The following is a 19,494-nucleotide window of genomic DNA, read 5'->3' on the forward strand; positions in this document are numbered from 1 at the left end:
CTATGACAGCGCATGGAAGTGATCGCGTGGAAAAGGATGTTTGTAAGATGGTTTGAGTAAGATGTTTTCTATTACGATATTCTCTATCATCATTACACTGTCGTACCGGTATCATGCGGCAACATCCAAATATTTACGTGACATCAACAAACGCTATTTACCGGAAGGAGAAAGAGTAATGTTAACCATGCAACATTGTGACTACACTGTTCTTCGTTTCACCATTTGACAGTGCTTCTGTTATGTTATATTTTTTAATTTTTATTTATTTTGATCAGTAAAAAAAAATTTCTCAGTAAAACTTTTCGAAATGTGTCGAGCAACCCAATCTGTTCAAAACTTTATTTGAAATGTATTTCAAACAGCTATTGGAATCTTAATGGAAGACTATTTTGATCACTGGGTATCATCAAAGAAAAGCAGTAACTTGTGTAGAAGAAATCTTGATTCAGGAATATCAGAATAAGTAGAATTTTTGTTACGATTATATCTTAATTATGCAGCATTGTAATTAACCGATTGCACCATCGTTTACGAGATAATTCTTCGTGAAAAAATAAGTATAAAATGTAAGATAAAATTTTGGACTGAACAGGAGCAAATAATGGACAGGAAGTTATGCTACATGTGAACATAAGTAAAAAATGTAGAATAAAATTGTTTATCCATAAAATGTTTTGGTTTCGCGAAAAGTAAGTTTGAGAATGTAACGTGCATGTACACCAGACCAGTTTTTAACTAAGCACGTTCAAACTTTCTTGAAAATAATTTTTCCTTAAATGGAAAAACTTTATTTTACATTTTTTACTTATTTTCGCATACAGAATAATCTCCTAATTGTTTGTTCTTACCCAGTCGGTACGTAACCAACTTTAAATATACTTGCAAAATTTTCAAACTCGATTTTCTCAGAAACAAAGCGTTAAATGAAACATTTTTATTATTCGTTTTCAACTTATTTTTTCGCATAAAATCAGTCCCTATTCGGTTATACCACCGATTATGGGACACCTTGGATATGTACGACTATTTTTGTTCGTTATTTTCACAAGTAAATCTTCTTTGGAAGCATTCTTTTATCTTTCAGATATTTTAACTCATTGTGCATGAAATAATCAACGATATTTTATGTATAAATACAGAATGTCAAAAAAGTTTATAGCTTCACGAGACGTTTTTTGGAAAATTTTTCATCTTTTTCGATAAAGAATTCCTTCAAATAGCTTCAGCGAGCTCCAGACTACCTCATGTCATATTTATGTCTATTGAATAAGTTATGTCGAGATCTCAATAAATAGCAACGAGACTATATTACGTTTTATCCGATAGAAAAGATCATCTCAGCTACAATTAAAACAAACGTCCCATTATTTGATACAAATTCATAATAAAAACGTTACGAACTTCTCGAACAACCCCATAAAGTGCATTTATTCGAAACTGTAAAATATGAGCCACTGGAAACTGTGCTTCTTAGTACCATCGAAAGTCGACATTACTTGCTTACCAACTGAATATTATAGGGACTAGTTTTTGTTATAAACTCTGCAACGATCGTAGTAGCCAGCCATTGAAATTGATCGATGTAGCATACGAATTTAATCCCGGATCGATCGATATCCCGCAAATCGGTATTCTGCTCGAACAAGAACTCAAGCCAACCGTGGCGAGAACTTTCAAAATTCTCGTCCCTGAACCTGCGCCATCACAGTCCGCGAGGCTTCCTCTCTTTGTCTCTCCCTTCATCTCTCGCTATCTCGTCAATTTCGCTCGATGTACATTCGAAATTTCGCGCTTGAAGAAGAAAGAAGAATAGTATCAGATTTCCGCATTTACATCATCGGGGCCCTCAGGGTTCGACGAAGCACTGTCGAACTTGGCCCATCGCATACATACATATCGCATATATAGTTATACGCTAGCATATAGACGAGCCAAAGGGGAATTTTCGCATGTACCCAACTTCGTTGTATCACGTTTCCCCGCGAAATTCGCATCCGCGACTTCATCCTTTACCGTATTTGAGATGATGGCTAGGCAAAGGAATGCGGGTTTGATCGGTTATTTGTGATAAACTTCGTACAATTGTAAAGATAAGCTGCCTGCTTGATCAAAAGTATCACATACGCAAATAAAATCATATAGCGACACGTAACGGTGAGCAATAGAGAACGATACTTCCGTTGCTGCTGTGCTGTCCTAGCCAACTCTTTATCTTTATATACGTAGTAATAGAGTATAATAGAAAACGATACTGAAATAGTGATTAGGTAAAGGAATACGGGTCTGATTGGTTATTTCCGATAGGTTCAATACCTATCCATAGGTAGGCCAATACCTAGGTTCAATAAACACAGGTATTGGCTGAGAGTGTCATACTATACAAATAAGAATATATAGCAACACATACTGCTAAGCGATAAAGAGCAATACCTGCCTTGCCCCTGTACTGTCTCGATAGCTAACTTCTCATCTCCCTATAGTACTTCCGCCTTTGCGAATTACACATATAATTGATTCCTGATGATTGTTCGTAAATTGGTATCGTAAATCGAAGTCGTAAAGCGGCAGTTTATTTGCCTTAGAAATAATGTTGTAATGTTATAAGCGAGACTTATGTTCGTAAAAGAGAATATGTATAAAATCTTACACGAATATTAACGATCGGTAGAGATTTTACCCGCCAAAGATTTACATACTTCAGAAAAGATGATATAAGGAAACTTTTTAATTAAAAAAGATTCTTTGAAAAAGTTTGTTCGTTTCTTCATCATCGGATGAAGGCAGCCGTCGATGTAGTTGGAGATATATGTACTAGCAAACTTCGGTGCATCGTTAAAAAAAAGAAAAAGGGGAAAGAACGCCTTCAATCGCATTGGTCGTGCTCAATTTAAAATAAAAATTACGCTGCAAAAAGAAAAAAAGGGGGGGGGGAAGAAAGATCGTAAAAATAGAAATTCGTAAAGCGAGAAAAATTCATAAAGCGAGAACTATCTGCATTTCTCTTGCTTCTGGACCGTCCGTTAATCATTATTCGCGCCGCGAAATGTCGCGAGAATTAGCCTGGCGCACATGAAAACGTTTATTCGGAATGACAATTCGCAAAAATTCTAACGACCCGCTCCAAACTTTTATTTCACCGCCAATGTCCCTATACATAGTGGTTCGATCTGGTATTATTTGTAAAGTTTATGACATTTATCGATGAGTTGATGAATCGATGTAAAAATTGATCAGCTCCATTATTGAGAATTTTTCTTATTGTAAAATAATGTCGGGTTATTTATTTTATCTTTTGTTACTGAATGTGAAGCACACAATATTTTCTTGCTGTTTTCGTTATCATATATTGAAGACTAATATGTCTCATAATATGCCAGTTTGATTATTCTGTGCAAAGTTCAAGGTTGAATTTTAAGACGTTGGAGTTTAGCTGACTCAAGTCAACTTATCTTGCTTTCTTAATAAAAAGAACCCTCCAATTACGGTTACTCTTTTATTATACTTTCTTGTATGGATTATCAATTCTTTTCTTTTTTTATTTTCCAGCTTGTAATAGAAACATTCCATCTTTGCTACTTATTACTTTAATATATTGAAAATTACTAAATTGATGTGTAGTAGTAAATTCAAAGTCTATATACGAGAGATTTTACCATATTTTTATCAACAGAAGCGATCTTCTTCAGAAATAATTTCAGTGATGGAAAAAGTGACGATAGCTAATAAGAGAAATGAATATAGCTGAATTTTATGCTTGAGGTCACTTGGATTTATGGCATCAAGGATAAGATATACAGCAGCAATCTTTCGTAACAAAAGATAAACCACTATTTTTATTAATCAATATCAGTTGTTTCAGTAGATGACAGAGAGAATGAAAATTTAGTTGATCCATTTAAAAAAATATCATGGTCAACGAGTTGAAATTAGAATTTTATTTATTTATAGGAGGAAACATCATAACTAATTATAGCTTCTTACTTGTATCTGAAATTTCGACACTAATAATTACAAAAAGATCACTTAGTTCTATTATAACGATAGATTAATAAAATACAAAAGTACAACGATAAGCGATTGGAACAGATTATTTTAAATATTAAGTAATATTTAAACACATGTATGTATTATAAAAATAATCCACCCAACAAATTATTTGTAAGTTAGTTCATATACAAAAATTCAATAATTTAAATATTTTAAACCATTATTTTAAAAATTCAACAATTTTTTATACCTTCTTAAGGTATTCTTTTTCTTTTGTTTATTTATAGGAGGAAACATCATAACTAATTATATCTTCTTACTTGTATCTGAAATTTCGACACTAATAATTACAAAAAGATCACTTAGTTCTATTATAACGATAGATTAATAAAATACAAAAGTACAACGATAAGCGATTGGAACAGATTATTTTAAATATTAAGTAACATATTTAAATAATATATTGAAATATTAAATAATATATTTAAATATCAAGTAATATTTAAATATATGTACGCATTATAAAAATAATCTACCCAACAAATTGTTTGTAAGTTAGTTCATATACAAAAATTCAATAATTTAAATATTTTAAACCATTATTTTAAAAATTCAACAATTTTTTATACCTTCTTAAATTATTTTTTTATTCTAAAGGAACACTTGTTTTGATATATTTATCCGTACTTTTTTTCATATTAAATGTTGTAAAAAAGCTTATGAGATGTATCTTATTAGAAATGTATTCGCATTGCAGTTTTTACCGAATTTGATCGATGGACTATTAGGTTCTTTTCTATTTCCGTGGTTACGGTTACAATCGAAAATCTAATTTCCATTTATAGAAGATTTCAATAACTGTTACATTTCCTTTCCTGTTTCCCTATTTGAATTTTGTATTATAAATTTATAGGAACATGTACCTCGAAAGTTAATATTCATTAATTAAACAATTATATTATTTACTATATTAAATAAATCATCTGCTGTTAGATCATACATAATAATGACACAACAACCTGTTATTTACAGAATGTTGTGAAAGAATTATATAATACGAATAAATAGTAATTATCTCATTAAACCTACCGATTGCTATTATTATATATTACTATTATTATATTGTTACATAATATTGTTACATAACATTATTACATGTCATTATGTACATTGCAACATCATTATATCATTATATACGAATTATTTATTTCATTACACGAAGCAGTACTTGTTAAAAGTTCACATCGTTGAAATTAAAACTCTGCTCCTGCGGTTTCAAATGGAAATGCCGCAGGTGTTTGCGTATACCTTCACGCGTCCACGTTCTCACGAGTTTCGAAGGATAGTGAAAACGTTGAACCGAAATCTGTAAGCTAAATTTTCCCGTGAATTTTCCTTACACGGTCGGTTATCCCTGAGCTATTTTACGGTGGCTATGCCCGCGATGCGACACGCCGTACGTTCGCCGGAATTTATTTAAACGTATGATAATGCGGTTAAACGCGAATCCGCATTTCGCAAGCCGTGTGCTACCCCTTGCATTTTTCCGTTACACCCTCGTATTCGCGGCGCTCGTTCGAGAATTGGTGGGAAGGTAAAATACTAACCGAGGATTTTCGGATTTGCATCGGCAAAGAGCGAAGGGGGACTCGGTCGACCGATAAAGTTAGTCCCGCGAATATATAGGCGTACTTGGGAATACCTAGTGGCTGCACTAGCTTCGCACATGCACCTCCGGCCTTATTATGTCGCGTTTCTCTGTGAGTTTCGCGCCGCGTGACTTTGCCCACCAAGAGAGAGAGAACGACAGAGAATAAGCCTTATCTATATTTAGATAAACGATACCGCGAACCGTGCAACTATAAATTACAAGAAAATCCTGCGAAATTCTCTGCAAAATATACATGGTGTCTCGGGCTATGTTGGGATCCGTTTCAGCAATTGATTGCATACACCCGAAAACAACGAAGAAAGTTTATACATAAAGATAATAGTTTCTCAGAAACTAGATTAACTCCATTTTCTACTAATTTCTCAATTTTATTACACGAGTACGTGATTAATATTTAGCTGTCGAGAAACAAGTGACGTCTGTAAGTTGGTTCATAGAATAAGATATTAAGGTAAATTTAATATGTCGTTTGCGACATCACTATTTTTCGCAATTATTCAATTTACCAGGTTAATAAACGTTTCTTCCGAACTGCTCACTTCTTCCATTCGTTTCTCCTTTAAGACGTAACGAGCCTTGGGTTTTGTCACACGAAGACCGCATGGAAACAGCGAGAGAAGTTATGGCTTGCTGAGTATCTAATTTTGATACGCAATAATTTGTAGCTAAAGAGATGTGCTTCAAAATATATACACAATTCAATATATAAACATAATTGGGAAATGAATTAATTTCCTGAAAACTATATGTAGTTTAAAAATGACTAAAAAATGTCTTTTTTAAAAAAGATCAAGGACTTGAGTAATGTCTTTATTATCGATATTTTGTAGATATTCAGAGGATGAAAGAAACTTACGTTTCATCCCACGATCAAATAGAAGGAGAGCAAGATTGATTAACGATATCCTAAATTACTTTCCTGCAATAGACAAAAAATATGACCTATCATATTTTTCTCCTGTGTTCTTTGTTTGTTAGGTGGTTAGCCTTACGGAAGATGTTCAAAATGATCACCTTGCATTTCAAGACAAGTTTGTAGACGCCTTGTCATTAATCTGGCTCCTCGGCCGAATTAGTCTTCAAATTAGAAAATCAACAAATCATAATTTATCATGTTGCTTCCTTGTGATGCTAAAATGACAGAACACAAAACCCATATCTCACGAACAAGGATAAATAACACATATGTTTACATCAACTTTTTTCACTGTTTTTACATATACAAGTAATTTCTGCATGAAGAAGGCCTCACGTATTGCGGAGTATGCTACACATGCGTCTATTAATCAACCGTTTATCCCCCCGTTCTTTCTTCTTTCCTTTCTCCTTTTTTCTTCAGCGTTGATGTAATCTTTGAAGCTAGTGGGGTGCGAGGGTTTCAGGAAGAAAATTTTCGTCGACGTATATAGTACAGTTAGCCACGAAAGTCTAATACTTTATAAGGTCTGTGTATACGCTTCACGAATTTTGTATATCCGCTGTATCGGAAGAAACTAGAAATTGCACTTTATAATACAATTGTTCACATTTACACATCGTCAGGAAATGATGTTAATTTTTCTCAGTACACCAACGTATCTCTAATTTGAAAATTATGTAAACGTTTAGCTCGCGAAGGTCCTGCGATGAAATTATTCCGGAAACTTGCAAAGTCTTCAACTGTATCAACGCTAAGAAGAATATAACAAATTGATATAATCCTTTAAAACAGTTCTTTTCTTTTCTCCTTAATTAATACGTACAAGAAATTTGTTAAACACGTAGCCAAGTTCAATTAATAGAAAATTTGCCTGAAGCTATTGCTTTGAAATTTAAGGGATGTATGTAGACCATTGTGACTGTATGTGCATACCCACAGTTATGAAAAGCGAGTTTCCGCTTGATTCTGAAAAGCGTAGACAAGAATTACGCGTAGGTACGCGAAACGTTGTAACACGAAACCATAAATTAGGAGAAATTCTGTGGAGCACTCTAAGTCAAAGGTGGATAATCCTTTGCATGACAACTCGAATAAAATTACCTCCATGTTCCATGGTTTTTTGTTCTTCAGACAATTGCTCGCTTTATGGAGAATCTTACAAAGAAACTTTCCTCGACGTGAACAAATGTGTATGCAAGTTAATGATCTGTTACGATGCGCAGATGTTTGCATGTGATCAGTTTAAATTATACGTTGCAATTCTGTCGTTCGGTGGACTTCCAGTTGTAGCACTGTGTTTCCAAGCTACCACCAACTAGTAGTTTGAAACTATGATCGCATCACAGATTTTACATATCGCTTTCGCAAACTGTTTCATTGGTACTCCGAATGAGCTTATGGTCTCCGATTTTCCTTTCAAAGCGTATCCATTGCTCTGATTAGCCTTTTTCATGTGCATGCAATAAAATCGTGGTACGTACTTACTTGTTGTTGCTATTACAAGTTCCTTGGTAGAATGTTTCTGAAAAAGTGATATATCGTATGATTAGAGAAGAATATGTTCACCGATTTTTATTTTGAGAACCGCGGCATATAATTTGGGGAAATTATATCTTCGAAGTAAATTTTCAAAATATATTAAAACGTATAGAATATAGGGTGTCAGAGATTGAAATTAAAAGTACGAAGAAAAGATTCTGAAGGAAGTTGAAATATCTCGTGAACTATTTAATTCTTAATCGTCTACCACTTATACTTTTATACACAGAATAATCGAAGTGATCGATTCATGGGAACGGGTTTATTGAAAAATTACCCGACAGCATTGTATGCGTGCGTGGAAGAGATAAAAGGCAAGACAAAGGTAGGAATTATTTAAAACGCTAATTATAATTAGATATTTAACAAATGGATACTAAACTCGCAGATCAAATATTTTTTAACAAATAGAAGAAATATTAAAATAATACCAAGTACCCTTATATTCATTCATAAAACATTATTTAGGTAATACTCAGACATTTACACAGAATCTTACATTTTTTTAAAGTTATGTAACAAAGATGATAGATAAAACGTTGTTGCATAGTTAGTCAACCGGATGTATGGAAATACATAAGTGGAGACGTGATCGAATTTATGGATGTCGAAAGAGAATCGAAGGCAAGTAATTTGTATTCTCTGAATGCAAGCGTAAATGACGTTCGAATAAAATGTACTGCGTCAGCGTAATCAAAAAGTGAGATAATTACTGTTTGCGAGAGCATGAGTTTTGCCTACCGTTTAAAAATTATGTCGGAGGATAAAGATTTTCTTGTAACGAAAATCAGCACTATGGTATTTCTCCTGTACGTATTCTGAAAAAGCTCAGCTTTTATTTATGTATTAGTATGTCCGAAGATGTTTTCCTGAAACGTAAGCACTTCTATTTAAAATGATACGAGAAGCTACTGATTTAAAAATTACATATTGTAGAGAAATTTCTGCAATTACATACATGGAGCAGAAAAAGTTAAACAATTTACATTAAAACTTTGTTCTGTCTTGTACCGTTGTTTGTAAAATGAAAAAATGTAGAAACTTTCGGGTGGATTTTACCTGCTGAAAGTGATTTTTCGCAGGAAAAAAACTTCTTTGCATACCTCAATCTGCGCTATGTATACACCAAATTTCATTAAACTCAGAATTTTCGGTGTTTCTTTTGAGTATAGGCGCGACTCGAAAAATGAGACTTTTTCTAGCAGAAGTTTTCCGATTATAGAAGTAGATAAAGTTTGCAGGATTGAGTTTAATACCACGTGAAGTCTTGAAGTCTTTTTATTCGAAATTCCAAGAAGTCGTCGAATATAACATGTATATTATAAATTTCGCGTCTTAAAAATGTAACAGAATATAAATTTCATCGAACACGTATAAGCATTTACAGAACACAACGATAGAATTTCTTTCGACATATATATAGTACGTTCATAGATCAAACGAATGAATTTTGTTTGGCTCGTGTAGGATAGGAAAAGGTCAAAGGTGTTAACAAATTAAAACGCGTAAAGATGACGAAGCCATAACATAAACGAAACAATGTATCAACAAAGAGCAGAGTCATCGATTTCGCTGTATCTTTTCAAACGCGTGCAATAAACTTTCCACAACATATGCTTCTTGACGGTTTACAGAAGCAACGAAACATAAAAATGCCAAAAAACAAAGAAAAAGGAGAGGAAGGAGAAAAAAAAAGAGGTAAGGAAAGAAAGTGAAATATACACCGGACATGCAACATATACGGTTCACGATAAAATGAAGAGAAAATATATTTAGTAAACCACAACGCGCGGTCTGGTTGAAAGTCAGAGCTCCGACCTCGGTTTCGGAGTCGGCATCTCGGAGAAAATCGCACGGTGAATTGCGGAGCCGACGACGAGCTCGGGCTCGTACTTACATACGTGCATATGCGTGCATGTTTATACAGCGACTAGTTGAATTTCTTTAGCACTGCAAAAGAACGATAGAGAGAGAAAGAGAGAAGGTTAGTGAGAAAGAGAAAGAGCAAAAAGGAACACTAGGAAAGCAGGGAGAAGCCGCGACGCACACCTAGACTCGTTATTTCGCGTATCTCCGTGATTTTCGTGGCGCATGACTTCACAGTCGGACGTATGGTCGTCGGTTGAGTATATTCGCCGCGACGTATAGTAATTTCACACTGTAGAAAAATAGAGGAGGTGGCTCTCGGCGTAAAGGCAGAGAGACACTACGAAGAAGAAAGCGAAAGAAAGAAAAGCGAGAGCAGAGAGGAAGAGGACACGAAAGTCATGTACGCGCGTGTCGTTGCCTCGGCAACCTACTAGTCTCTAGGCTTTCGTCTCTGGCCCGTTCTATTTCCGATACTCGCGGAAAACGCGTTTCTACCGCGAGTTCGAGATGTTTATCGCGACGTGGCGCGCGCGGGTCACGCGTTTTCGATTCCCTCGGCGTCGAAGCGTTCGCGTTTGACGCGACGCTGTGCGCCGCGCCCACCTAGTCTTGCGTGGGTGTTACGATTCGTTCGTGGTTGTTCACGTTCGGCGGAACAGGTTTCGCCGACGAATCAATGAATTAATTAACATCGGTTCCGTCAACTTTAACGCGCCAACTTCTCGTCTGGTGGCCAGATGTCCGAGACTCACGCCGGGTATACAACGTTGTATACATGCGCTTACATGTTTTTGCTTTGTGTTTTGTTCGAGGCAAGTTTTCGAATATATCGACGTTTTCGCTGGTAGATACTGCTCGCCATAAGTCGCTTGCTGATATTTAGTACAATTTGGATGATTTTTTGTGTTTTTTATATTAGAAGGATCCTTTCGAGAGAATTTATTGGTATAATCGATCAACATCCAGAACCATTGATTTTATTTATGGCAGAGAAAGAAAAGATCTTAAGAATTAAAATTACTATTATTCGAAGGAAATCTGTTATATTCTGAATATTAAGATTTGTCTATGTGTAAGCAATATTAATACACGATATACGAGTATTTACACATGGTAATTGTTAGAGCAGTTTTTTGACAAATGTTCAACGCTGTTCGATCCTAAGATGCCGAGGTATACCAAGCGAATGAAAATGCTCTAATTGTATGTAATTCGCGCGTAATCCTATTAATTTTAATCTTATCGAGTACGGTGCCAAGAGCGGACCCTAATGGCAATGAAAATTAGATTTTCGCCAGGCTTTGATAATGGATAATTAATTAGCCTAATAATAATCGTTATTGAGCATGCTGTTAGAAGACTACAGATAAGTATCTCAGTAATAATTATTCCCTCTTGTCATCGAGTAGAGGACGTGTTCGCCACTCTTTAACTCCACTTGAAACGGATAAGAGCACCTTGTCTAACTCTCGAAGTAGCTCTTCTTTCTTCCTGTCTATTTTACGCATCGTAATTAAGCTCAGCCTTGCCGCTCACCTACTTCAGAAAAATGTCATTTCTCACAATCTACGGCCTACGCTAGTCTACAGTACCCGTGCGCTACCCTTACACGTTGCATACTCGCAACATGCACCTGCTCTATCTTCATCTACATAATAATGTACATATACACAGGCTCGTGAAAGCACTCTGGTAGACAACTTTTATGAATATATCATAAATATTAGATATGTGAAACGTTTTGAAATTTCATTGGCACTGTTATGAGAACCATCTATCAGGATTGTATCGCTAAGTTAGAAAATTAGTCTGTAAATAGATAGTGCAGGTGTTAGATATCCAAATATTTAGCGAGTAAGATATTTATTACAAGTATATATTTATATATATTTCCCAGAAATGACAAAAGTATTTAAGCAGTTAAATCATTTTGTCTATCATTCATTATACGTATTAATAAATCTCAACATTCAGTGGGACCATACTTGATACTTATTACATATTTAAGATGACTACTCACGCTTATACCTATATACGTATATTCCTATCTACGCATTATCAGATTAGTTTCCTAAATTGTCTAGTATAATTATCGCAGTTGTGTCTCTTTGTGAAACTAACGAATATGTAGCGTATGCAGTATGGACCTAAAAATTGTCTATGGCAAGTGTTCAAATACTTCCGTGGGCCAGTGTACTCATATACATTATACATATATATTACGTATACCCTAATAAACTCGAGACTCTTGTATTACAAGCATATACATATGCATGCAGTAATGTTACAATTAGAGTCGATTTACACATATCTACGTTGCGTCCGTTCCACATTTGTTCTTTAGAAATGCACGTACAACGGCACAGGCGGAATTCACTGGATAGCATGAATAAGAATAGAATAAGCGGTAACGTCCAAAACTATTCAAATAGGGGGTCAGTCTGAAGAATAAATCGAGCGTTATGGTTGAGGTTAATGCTATGTATTCTAATATTTTTGTTCCATATGTAAGAAGTAGTTCGAAAATGCTGAATATTAATAAGCATCGATCGTCTAGTAGATTAAATTCTGAAAGCAGAAGAAGTAATTCGATATGAATACAAATAGGCATTGCTTGATGATATATTGATAATAAAAATGTAAATAAATTATACGTAAAATAAATAAACGACATTATAAAAAAGTATAATATCGTAGACAGTGTCGAATAATTTTAATTATATATATTTCCAGATTTTTGTACGTTTAGTTATACTAAAGACTTGTCAGTTGCTTGACACAGCCTGTAATTTTACAGTGATTCTAGCTAAGCCAGCCATCTATCGTATTATGAAAATTACCAAAATCTATTTGTTACATTTAAACTACAATAAATGTGTTTACAGTAACCATAAAAGTAAATAGAAACGATGGAACAATCTATTATGTATTGCCAAATTAAATAACAATGCCTTTCCTTTTATTGTAATAAAATCATGCCACGGTGATCTGCACTGTTATATGTTATATTATAAAAGACACTCAGAAACAAGTATCTACATCTCAAGCACCTTCGTCAACAAAAACAAATTCTAGTAATGTTTAACAATCAAATCGAGAACTACGATCTCACGTGTCATTTTGCACGACAGGAATTAAAAATTCCCTTACTTAAAAAGTATCCGCTTTTTATCTGTACGTGTACGCGCAATTTGTGCCGAGAATTCCTGAAATAGAGTGATAAATCATTCCTGGCTATCGTGAACGAACGTATCCGAAACGACGGGCAGTTCCTCGGGTTCGGACATAAAGCGGTTAAAATTTTGTTCGGTCTGAGGCTGGTCCGGCAACGACCAAGTTGCGTGGTACAGTTCCCACGTACCTTTTGCACCCCCTCCGTGCTCCGCAACATGGCCACCATCGGATACCATGCAAGCACACCAGCATCGCCGTCCATCGGCCTCGCACGAACGAGCCTCCGAACCGGAGGGTAGGAGAGACTTCGGCGTGGATGTAGAATCCAAAGAGAAGAGAAGCGAGAGTAGACAGACAGTGTGGGACAAAAGAGAAGGACGCCGAGCGAAGCTCTGTGAACCGAGAGTATGCGAAAGAAAGAGAAGCAGAAAGAAAAAAAAAGGAGAGACAGAGACAAAGAGAAAGAATGAGAGAGACAGAGAGAGTAAGAAAGATAGAGATAAAAGGGCTCTCTCCCACACGGTGGCGCTAAAATAAAATGACCGGCGAGAGGAATGCCGAAGCTCTCTCCTCTGTGCCGCGGAATGGCCTCAAGTGCCTCAGGACGAGACGCGCCGTAGCGACCAAGCGGATCAGGAGTAGGAGATGGAGGAGAGAAGCGCTGAAATCGTACGTAGGTAAAAGAAGCCTTTCGGAAGAAAGAGTAGAAGAGACAGAGGAAGACGATGAGGTGCTGGAAGAACTGGGCACCGATGCTCCGGTCGAGCCAGGATAGTAGACATCGCGACGATTCTCTTTTCCCCTGTATTCTTTTCCTTTTTCCTTCCGACGTGTTCCGTTCCTTCAATCGTTCGTTTCTCCTGCTTTCCCTTCTCGTCACTTCTTCCTTCTGTCGCTTTTGTTTCTTCTTTTGCGTTCTTTCTCCTGTTCCATTATTCTCCTTCTACCGGCAATTTCCTTCTTCGCGAGGTATTTCGAGGACCAGATCGCGAGTCGATTGCGGCGAAGGAGCAGGAGAAAGAAGACGAAAGGAATGTTACTAGGTCCCAGGTCTGTGCGTCGGCAATTTGTTCTTACGTTAGTCATCGTCCGAAGGCTACGAGATGGTCCTCCCTGGTTTACATCGCGCGGACCAAGTCCATTATTCTTCGATGGTTGCTGTAATAGCCTGATATTTGTTTTCGCTACCCGTGACTCTAGACGCGAACAAATTCATAGGTATCCATGGAGTTTTCCAGCGTCTGCTTGTTTGATGTTTGGACAGCATTTTCACTGGATTTGCTCACCAACTAGCGTACACGAACGTCGTGTCGCGTCTGCGAGTCTACTGTATCGGAAAACCGATCGAAATCCAAACAATCGTACGTCGAAAAAATCTTGTTAGCGATGGATTCGTTGAAAGTTAGTTGTTTGGAGTTGTTGTTTGTAATGTCTGCGTCTAATCGAATTTATTCACACGCGAAAAAATTTGTATACAGTATGCTAGTATTTTTAAATTAACTTTCCTTTTGTTCGACTAGACACGAAATATGATCGAAAAATAATTTGCATATTTATTATTCTTATACGTACAAAGTCTATGAATTTCTATTTTATTTAAATAAAATAACATTTCGGTGTACAATTTTTATTTTAAGCCCATCGATAATTCTGTCATTTTCTATAATTATATTCCGCTTTCCTGCAGCACTATGCACAACGAACGTCTGCGCTATATCTTCTGTCGCTTAGAATAGGATTATATTTTCAAGGCTTTTTGAACATTATTTTCTCTGTTAATGTATCTTCAAAGAGATGTTATAGAAATAATAAACCGAAAGTGCAAGTTTGTTTACTTACTTAATTTATTTATGCGCGATATCTGAAATGATCGAAGATGCGGTTTTAACATTGAAAATTTACAGGGATTTTCGTATTGTAAAAACAATAAATTAAATATGAACTTTGTAATACTTTTCTTTGAAAAGAGACACTAGTTTCATAATTCTAATTTAGATACACCTGAAAGTATTTCAATGAATTTATATAAAACTTTTTGTGTTAAGACTCCATTGAATCCGAAAGATCTCAATTTATAGGAAATTATTTTTAATTTTGAAGCGAATATAATAGTTGCTCTAATACTTTCGCACAAGACTGTATGGATGTCGTTATTCTGAAATATCAAATATATCATAATATTATATTCGCTTCAAAATTAAAAATAATTTCCCATAAATTGGCGTAATAATTCATTTAACTTCGTTTGCTATAAGATCAAATTCACCATTATATATTTAGTTTGCTATTAATATATTTAATAGAAAATGCATACAATTTAAAATTCATAATCCATAGTAAGTATCAAAATTTTATCGAGTATAGAAGATGTCCTGTGCCTCTTAAGCAGGATAATAGAAAGTTTTCACAACTGCGTTTATGAGAAAAACATATAATCTGACGGGGAAAACAGAATCTTTCCAACGAACGATACCTCAATTATCAGGACTGACGATGAACGCGTCAAAATATAAAGCTCATTCATCGGAAATAAAGAATAGCATCTTGTTTTAGGAATCTCAGTTACCGTTGTTACAATATTTTTAGATCCTATTGTATAATGTACTAGCAATTACAAGAGTTATTTCGTCTCAATAAATTCCGATTACTTCGGTAAACGTTCTCGTTAACGTTATTACCTCATCTTTACGATGTACACGCTGTTGCGCCAACTATAAAATCTTCTCACCCTTGTAATTCCCAGCTTCAAGGAACTTGTTACTGCTGTTGCCATACTTTTACGATCGATGTACCCTACCGATAAATGCGAGATTTTCTTCTGTGCGAAATTGCCGCGCCTCGTTCGCGATTTTTCTTCCTTCCTGTAATATCACAGTGTATTTTTCTCTATACGTTGTAACTACGTCATTAATATCCAATGTACATACGTATACACATTTTTCTGAATCTTTATCGGCGAACACACAGTAACGAGAAAACGACTATAGAAAATCCGAGAATAAGCACTACGTCGTTCCACCTATTATATCTTCGTTAGAAAGAAATTTATTATCTTTTGTCGCGGCATATTAATCCATTGACATACTAGCTTTTTCACTCTAAACGTTCCTGCGTGCACGTACCGTGGGAGACGAAAGTATTCGTACAATTGGAACGTAGAGATAAAAAGAGAAATATTTCTTATATTATTAAACATATTTATTTACATTAACATTACATTAACAATTATTTGATAACTTGCAAAAGTAAACAACATTCACCTAACATTTTGTTTACAACATAATTATACGTTCTTCGAGACAAAGATGTTCATACGTATTATTAATCAACATCCGTGAGTTTTTCTTTTTGATAAATATCTCTTTTAGACAGTTTATTCGGTATAAATAATACGAGTATCTATAGAGTTACACCGTAATGTAATTTCAGATAAATATTATTGCTAGGACATTAAATACAGCAATCAAAGGAAAACATTTAGATATTTAGAAAAATATCAAACCTTTGTTGGAACATTCTATTTGATTACATTTACCGTGCAATCATCATCAGATCATCATTTATTCCGTACAAAATTATTTTATCGCTACAAGATTGAATACTTTAGAAATATACAAACACAACTTGGAAAAATTCATTATTGAATTTACCACTAAATATTTTTAATTACAAGATTTATTAAATTCATCAGTATAATAATATAAAACGAGGGTTACAGGTGAAGAACATAAGTCATATTTGCTGTCTTTTATAGAAAAGCAATTTTAAACTCTAATATGTTGTTAACCTCCTAAGCATTGAAAAAATATTAATAGAATCAGTTATGTAGTTTTGCATATTAATGTAGAATATTAAATAAGTTCAATTAACATACCAACTAAACTAATGTTATTCCTTTTTCGCAGAACATTATACATTTGTTGCCTATATCCGAAAGATTTATATCTTCAACTCGCTCAGACTATTTCCTGTTTCAACAGTTTCATGTTGCGATATTTTTGTTTAATCGCCGCATATATAATAGAAGCAAAAAAAAAAAAAAAAAAAAAAAAATTAACAAGAACAGATCTATTGTATTTTCCCCATGCGGTCTCTAAATACTAATTCCGCAAAAAGATTACCTTAGACTACCAGGAATTTTTTGTCAAATTTCACCACGAACATTTTGTACGACTCGGCACAATAATCTGAATGAGGCTATAAATTTGTTTCTTAGGCCACGAGGCAGGTCTGCTTTAATCTCGGATGTTTTTGTTTTGCAGAAACGGTGACGATGTTGGCGAGACAGTCGGAGAACAAAACCTTAACCCTGTTCGATCAAGTGTATCGCACGATGGCGGTGTTGAGCAGGCCCTCGATAAAAGCGTTGTACCAGGCGATGGTCGATTACGTGTCACCGAGTAACACGCCGGACACCTTGCAGCAACCACTGACCCGCGATATGCTTCAGGAACGGTTCATCGAATTCTTCACCAAACTGTTCCCTATCGCGTATCACAACGCGGTGAATCCTCATCAATACGAGCAAGATTTCACAGAAAAATTCAAGACCTGTTTGTATGAGACTATGGATGAAATTCAACCATTCGGAGACATACCGAAACAGGTGGCGAAATCGGTGAGCAAAAGCTTGGAAGCGACGCGGGTGCTCGTTCAAGCGTTGACTCTTGGCAAAACGGTCTTGGATAGAACCGACAGCGTGCTGTTTTCCGGTACCAGTCCTCAGCAGGAAGCTTGCTACGGTGCACTGCTCAGGATGACCTATTGTCCCAGGTGCCAGGGCATTGGTCCCTCTGTCAGGCCCTGCAGCGGATTCTGCACTAATGTCATGAGGTGAGCACCGTGTTTCCAACTCTGGTAATTATCTAAGCCTCATAGGTCGGCCTATTCACCGCGGCCTTTGTTAATTTTCAATCGCATTAGTCATTGTCACGTAGCTGCGGCCCTGTGGGAATCGTTTCAATGTGTACGACTTTAAAAACAGGACGCCTATGGTGGCGAGAATTGGCGAGATGACCGTGAATTTCTGGAGTAATACCAATGTTTCGCGCATTATTTTCTCTTCTCACAACGGGTACATAGAGAGTACACATCGTGAAAAAAATATATGAGCGATTTTTGTACATAAACAGAAGAATTTGCTTTATCTGTTTATCTTTGATATCAAAGTGTTACCAAGAAATAACTCTTTTTTGATTCTAGAAATGACTTATTTTCATAATATATATTAAATACAATTGAATTGTTTTTCTCTTACATTCACCTTTCGTCACAGATAACACTATCAGTTTACGTACATTTTATGCAAAAATTTAAAGAAGTTCAAGTTATGAATTAGATTTTAAGAAGAAATATAAAACTGGAAAGCCATATTATTACTTTTTTTCTATGTTCTATAAAATTCTATGTTATATAAAGTATTTTGAAATTTTATCAGCGCTTTAGTGATACGCGACTACTATCCTGATTCTACTAATAAAATTTGAAACGAGTTTGAAAATATATACAGATAATGTATAGAAGTTCTAAGATATTTATTGCGCGTACTTCGCGTAGATCATCAAACTATATCTAATATTAGAACAGTCAGTTATTCATTATGCTAGTAAGCTTCAGTCCTTGGCATTAATCATATGTTTAAAAACACTGTTCGCGCTGAATACCAAGCTTTTACCAAGTGTATATTTGCAACAAGTATCTTGTAATTTTTAAATATTTCTTCCGGATTCATTTCAAATTTTTCCAATGTAATAACTATAAAAATTTCCTGTGGTCAATGTTCGAATATTTTCATGAGTCACTATACATATACAGACGTAACATTACCTATGAAACAAGTTGATATATACGTAATTACCATCTTTGAAGTTGTAGTTTAAACACGACTATTTTTCAAATTCTAAATTAGGTGAAACGCTTGCTATTGCGTAGCAATTTCGAATTGTATACTTACAATAATATAAATGTTGACAACCGCTTGATGCAACGTAAACATCAGTTGAACATGTTGATTCTAATCTGCCTACACTCGATTAATAATTACTGAAATTTCGCGTAATCGTTGTGGGATCGCGTTTAACAAGTCAAACCATCTAAACTCAGAAATTAACTCTGCTATTCACGGCGAAATTCATTCAAAGTTTATTCAAGCGTGGAATAAAATGTCTCCTGCACGTTTAATTCGTTGCATAAAATGATCGTACATGTTACATCATCCGGAGTTTTATGTAATCGTGATAAGCTCGGGAGCTTCGAAACAGCTTAATAAGAACTTTTTAAATCTGAGGTGGTGAAGCTCTAATTTGTATATGAAATATCTGGACGATGTTTA

At 35.2% G+C, this 19,494-nt stretch overlaps 1 protein-coding gene across 1 annotated transcript in view; it reads left to right on the top strand.

Annotated features, from left to right (window-relative positions):
- LOC132904912 (division abnormally delayed protein) overlaps positions 1–19,494 on the top strand; it is a 250,681-nt gene that overhangs the window by 55,010 nt on the left and 176,177 nt on the right. Inside the window, exon 3 of the mRNA XM_060955747.1 lies at positions 17,426–17,996. Coding sequence (XP_060811730.1) covers positions 17,426–17,996 — 571 coding nt within the window. The remainder of the gene's footprint in view (positions 1–17,425; positions 17,997–19,494) is intronic.

The sequence above is a fragment of the Bombus pascuorum genome, chromosome 3 (genome assembly GCF_905332965.1).
Source record: "Bombus pascuorum chromosome 3, iyBomPasc1.1, whole genome shotgun sequence".
Taxonomy (NCBI): domain Eukaryota; kingdom Metazoa; phylum Arthropoda; class Insecta; order Hymenoptera; family Apidae; genus Bombus; species Bombus pascuorum.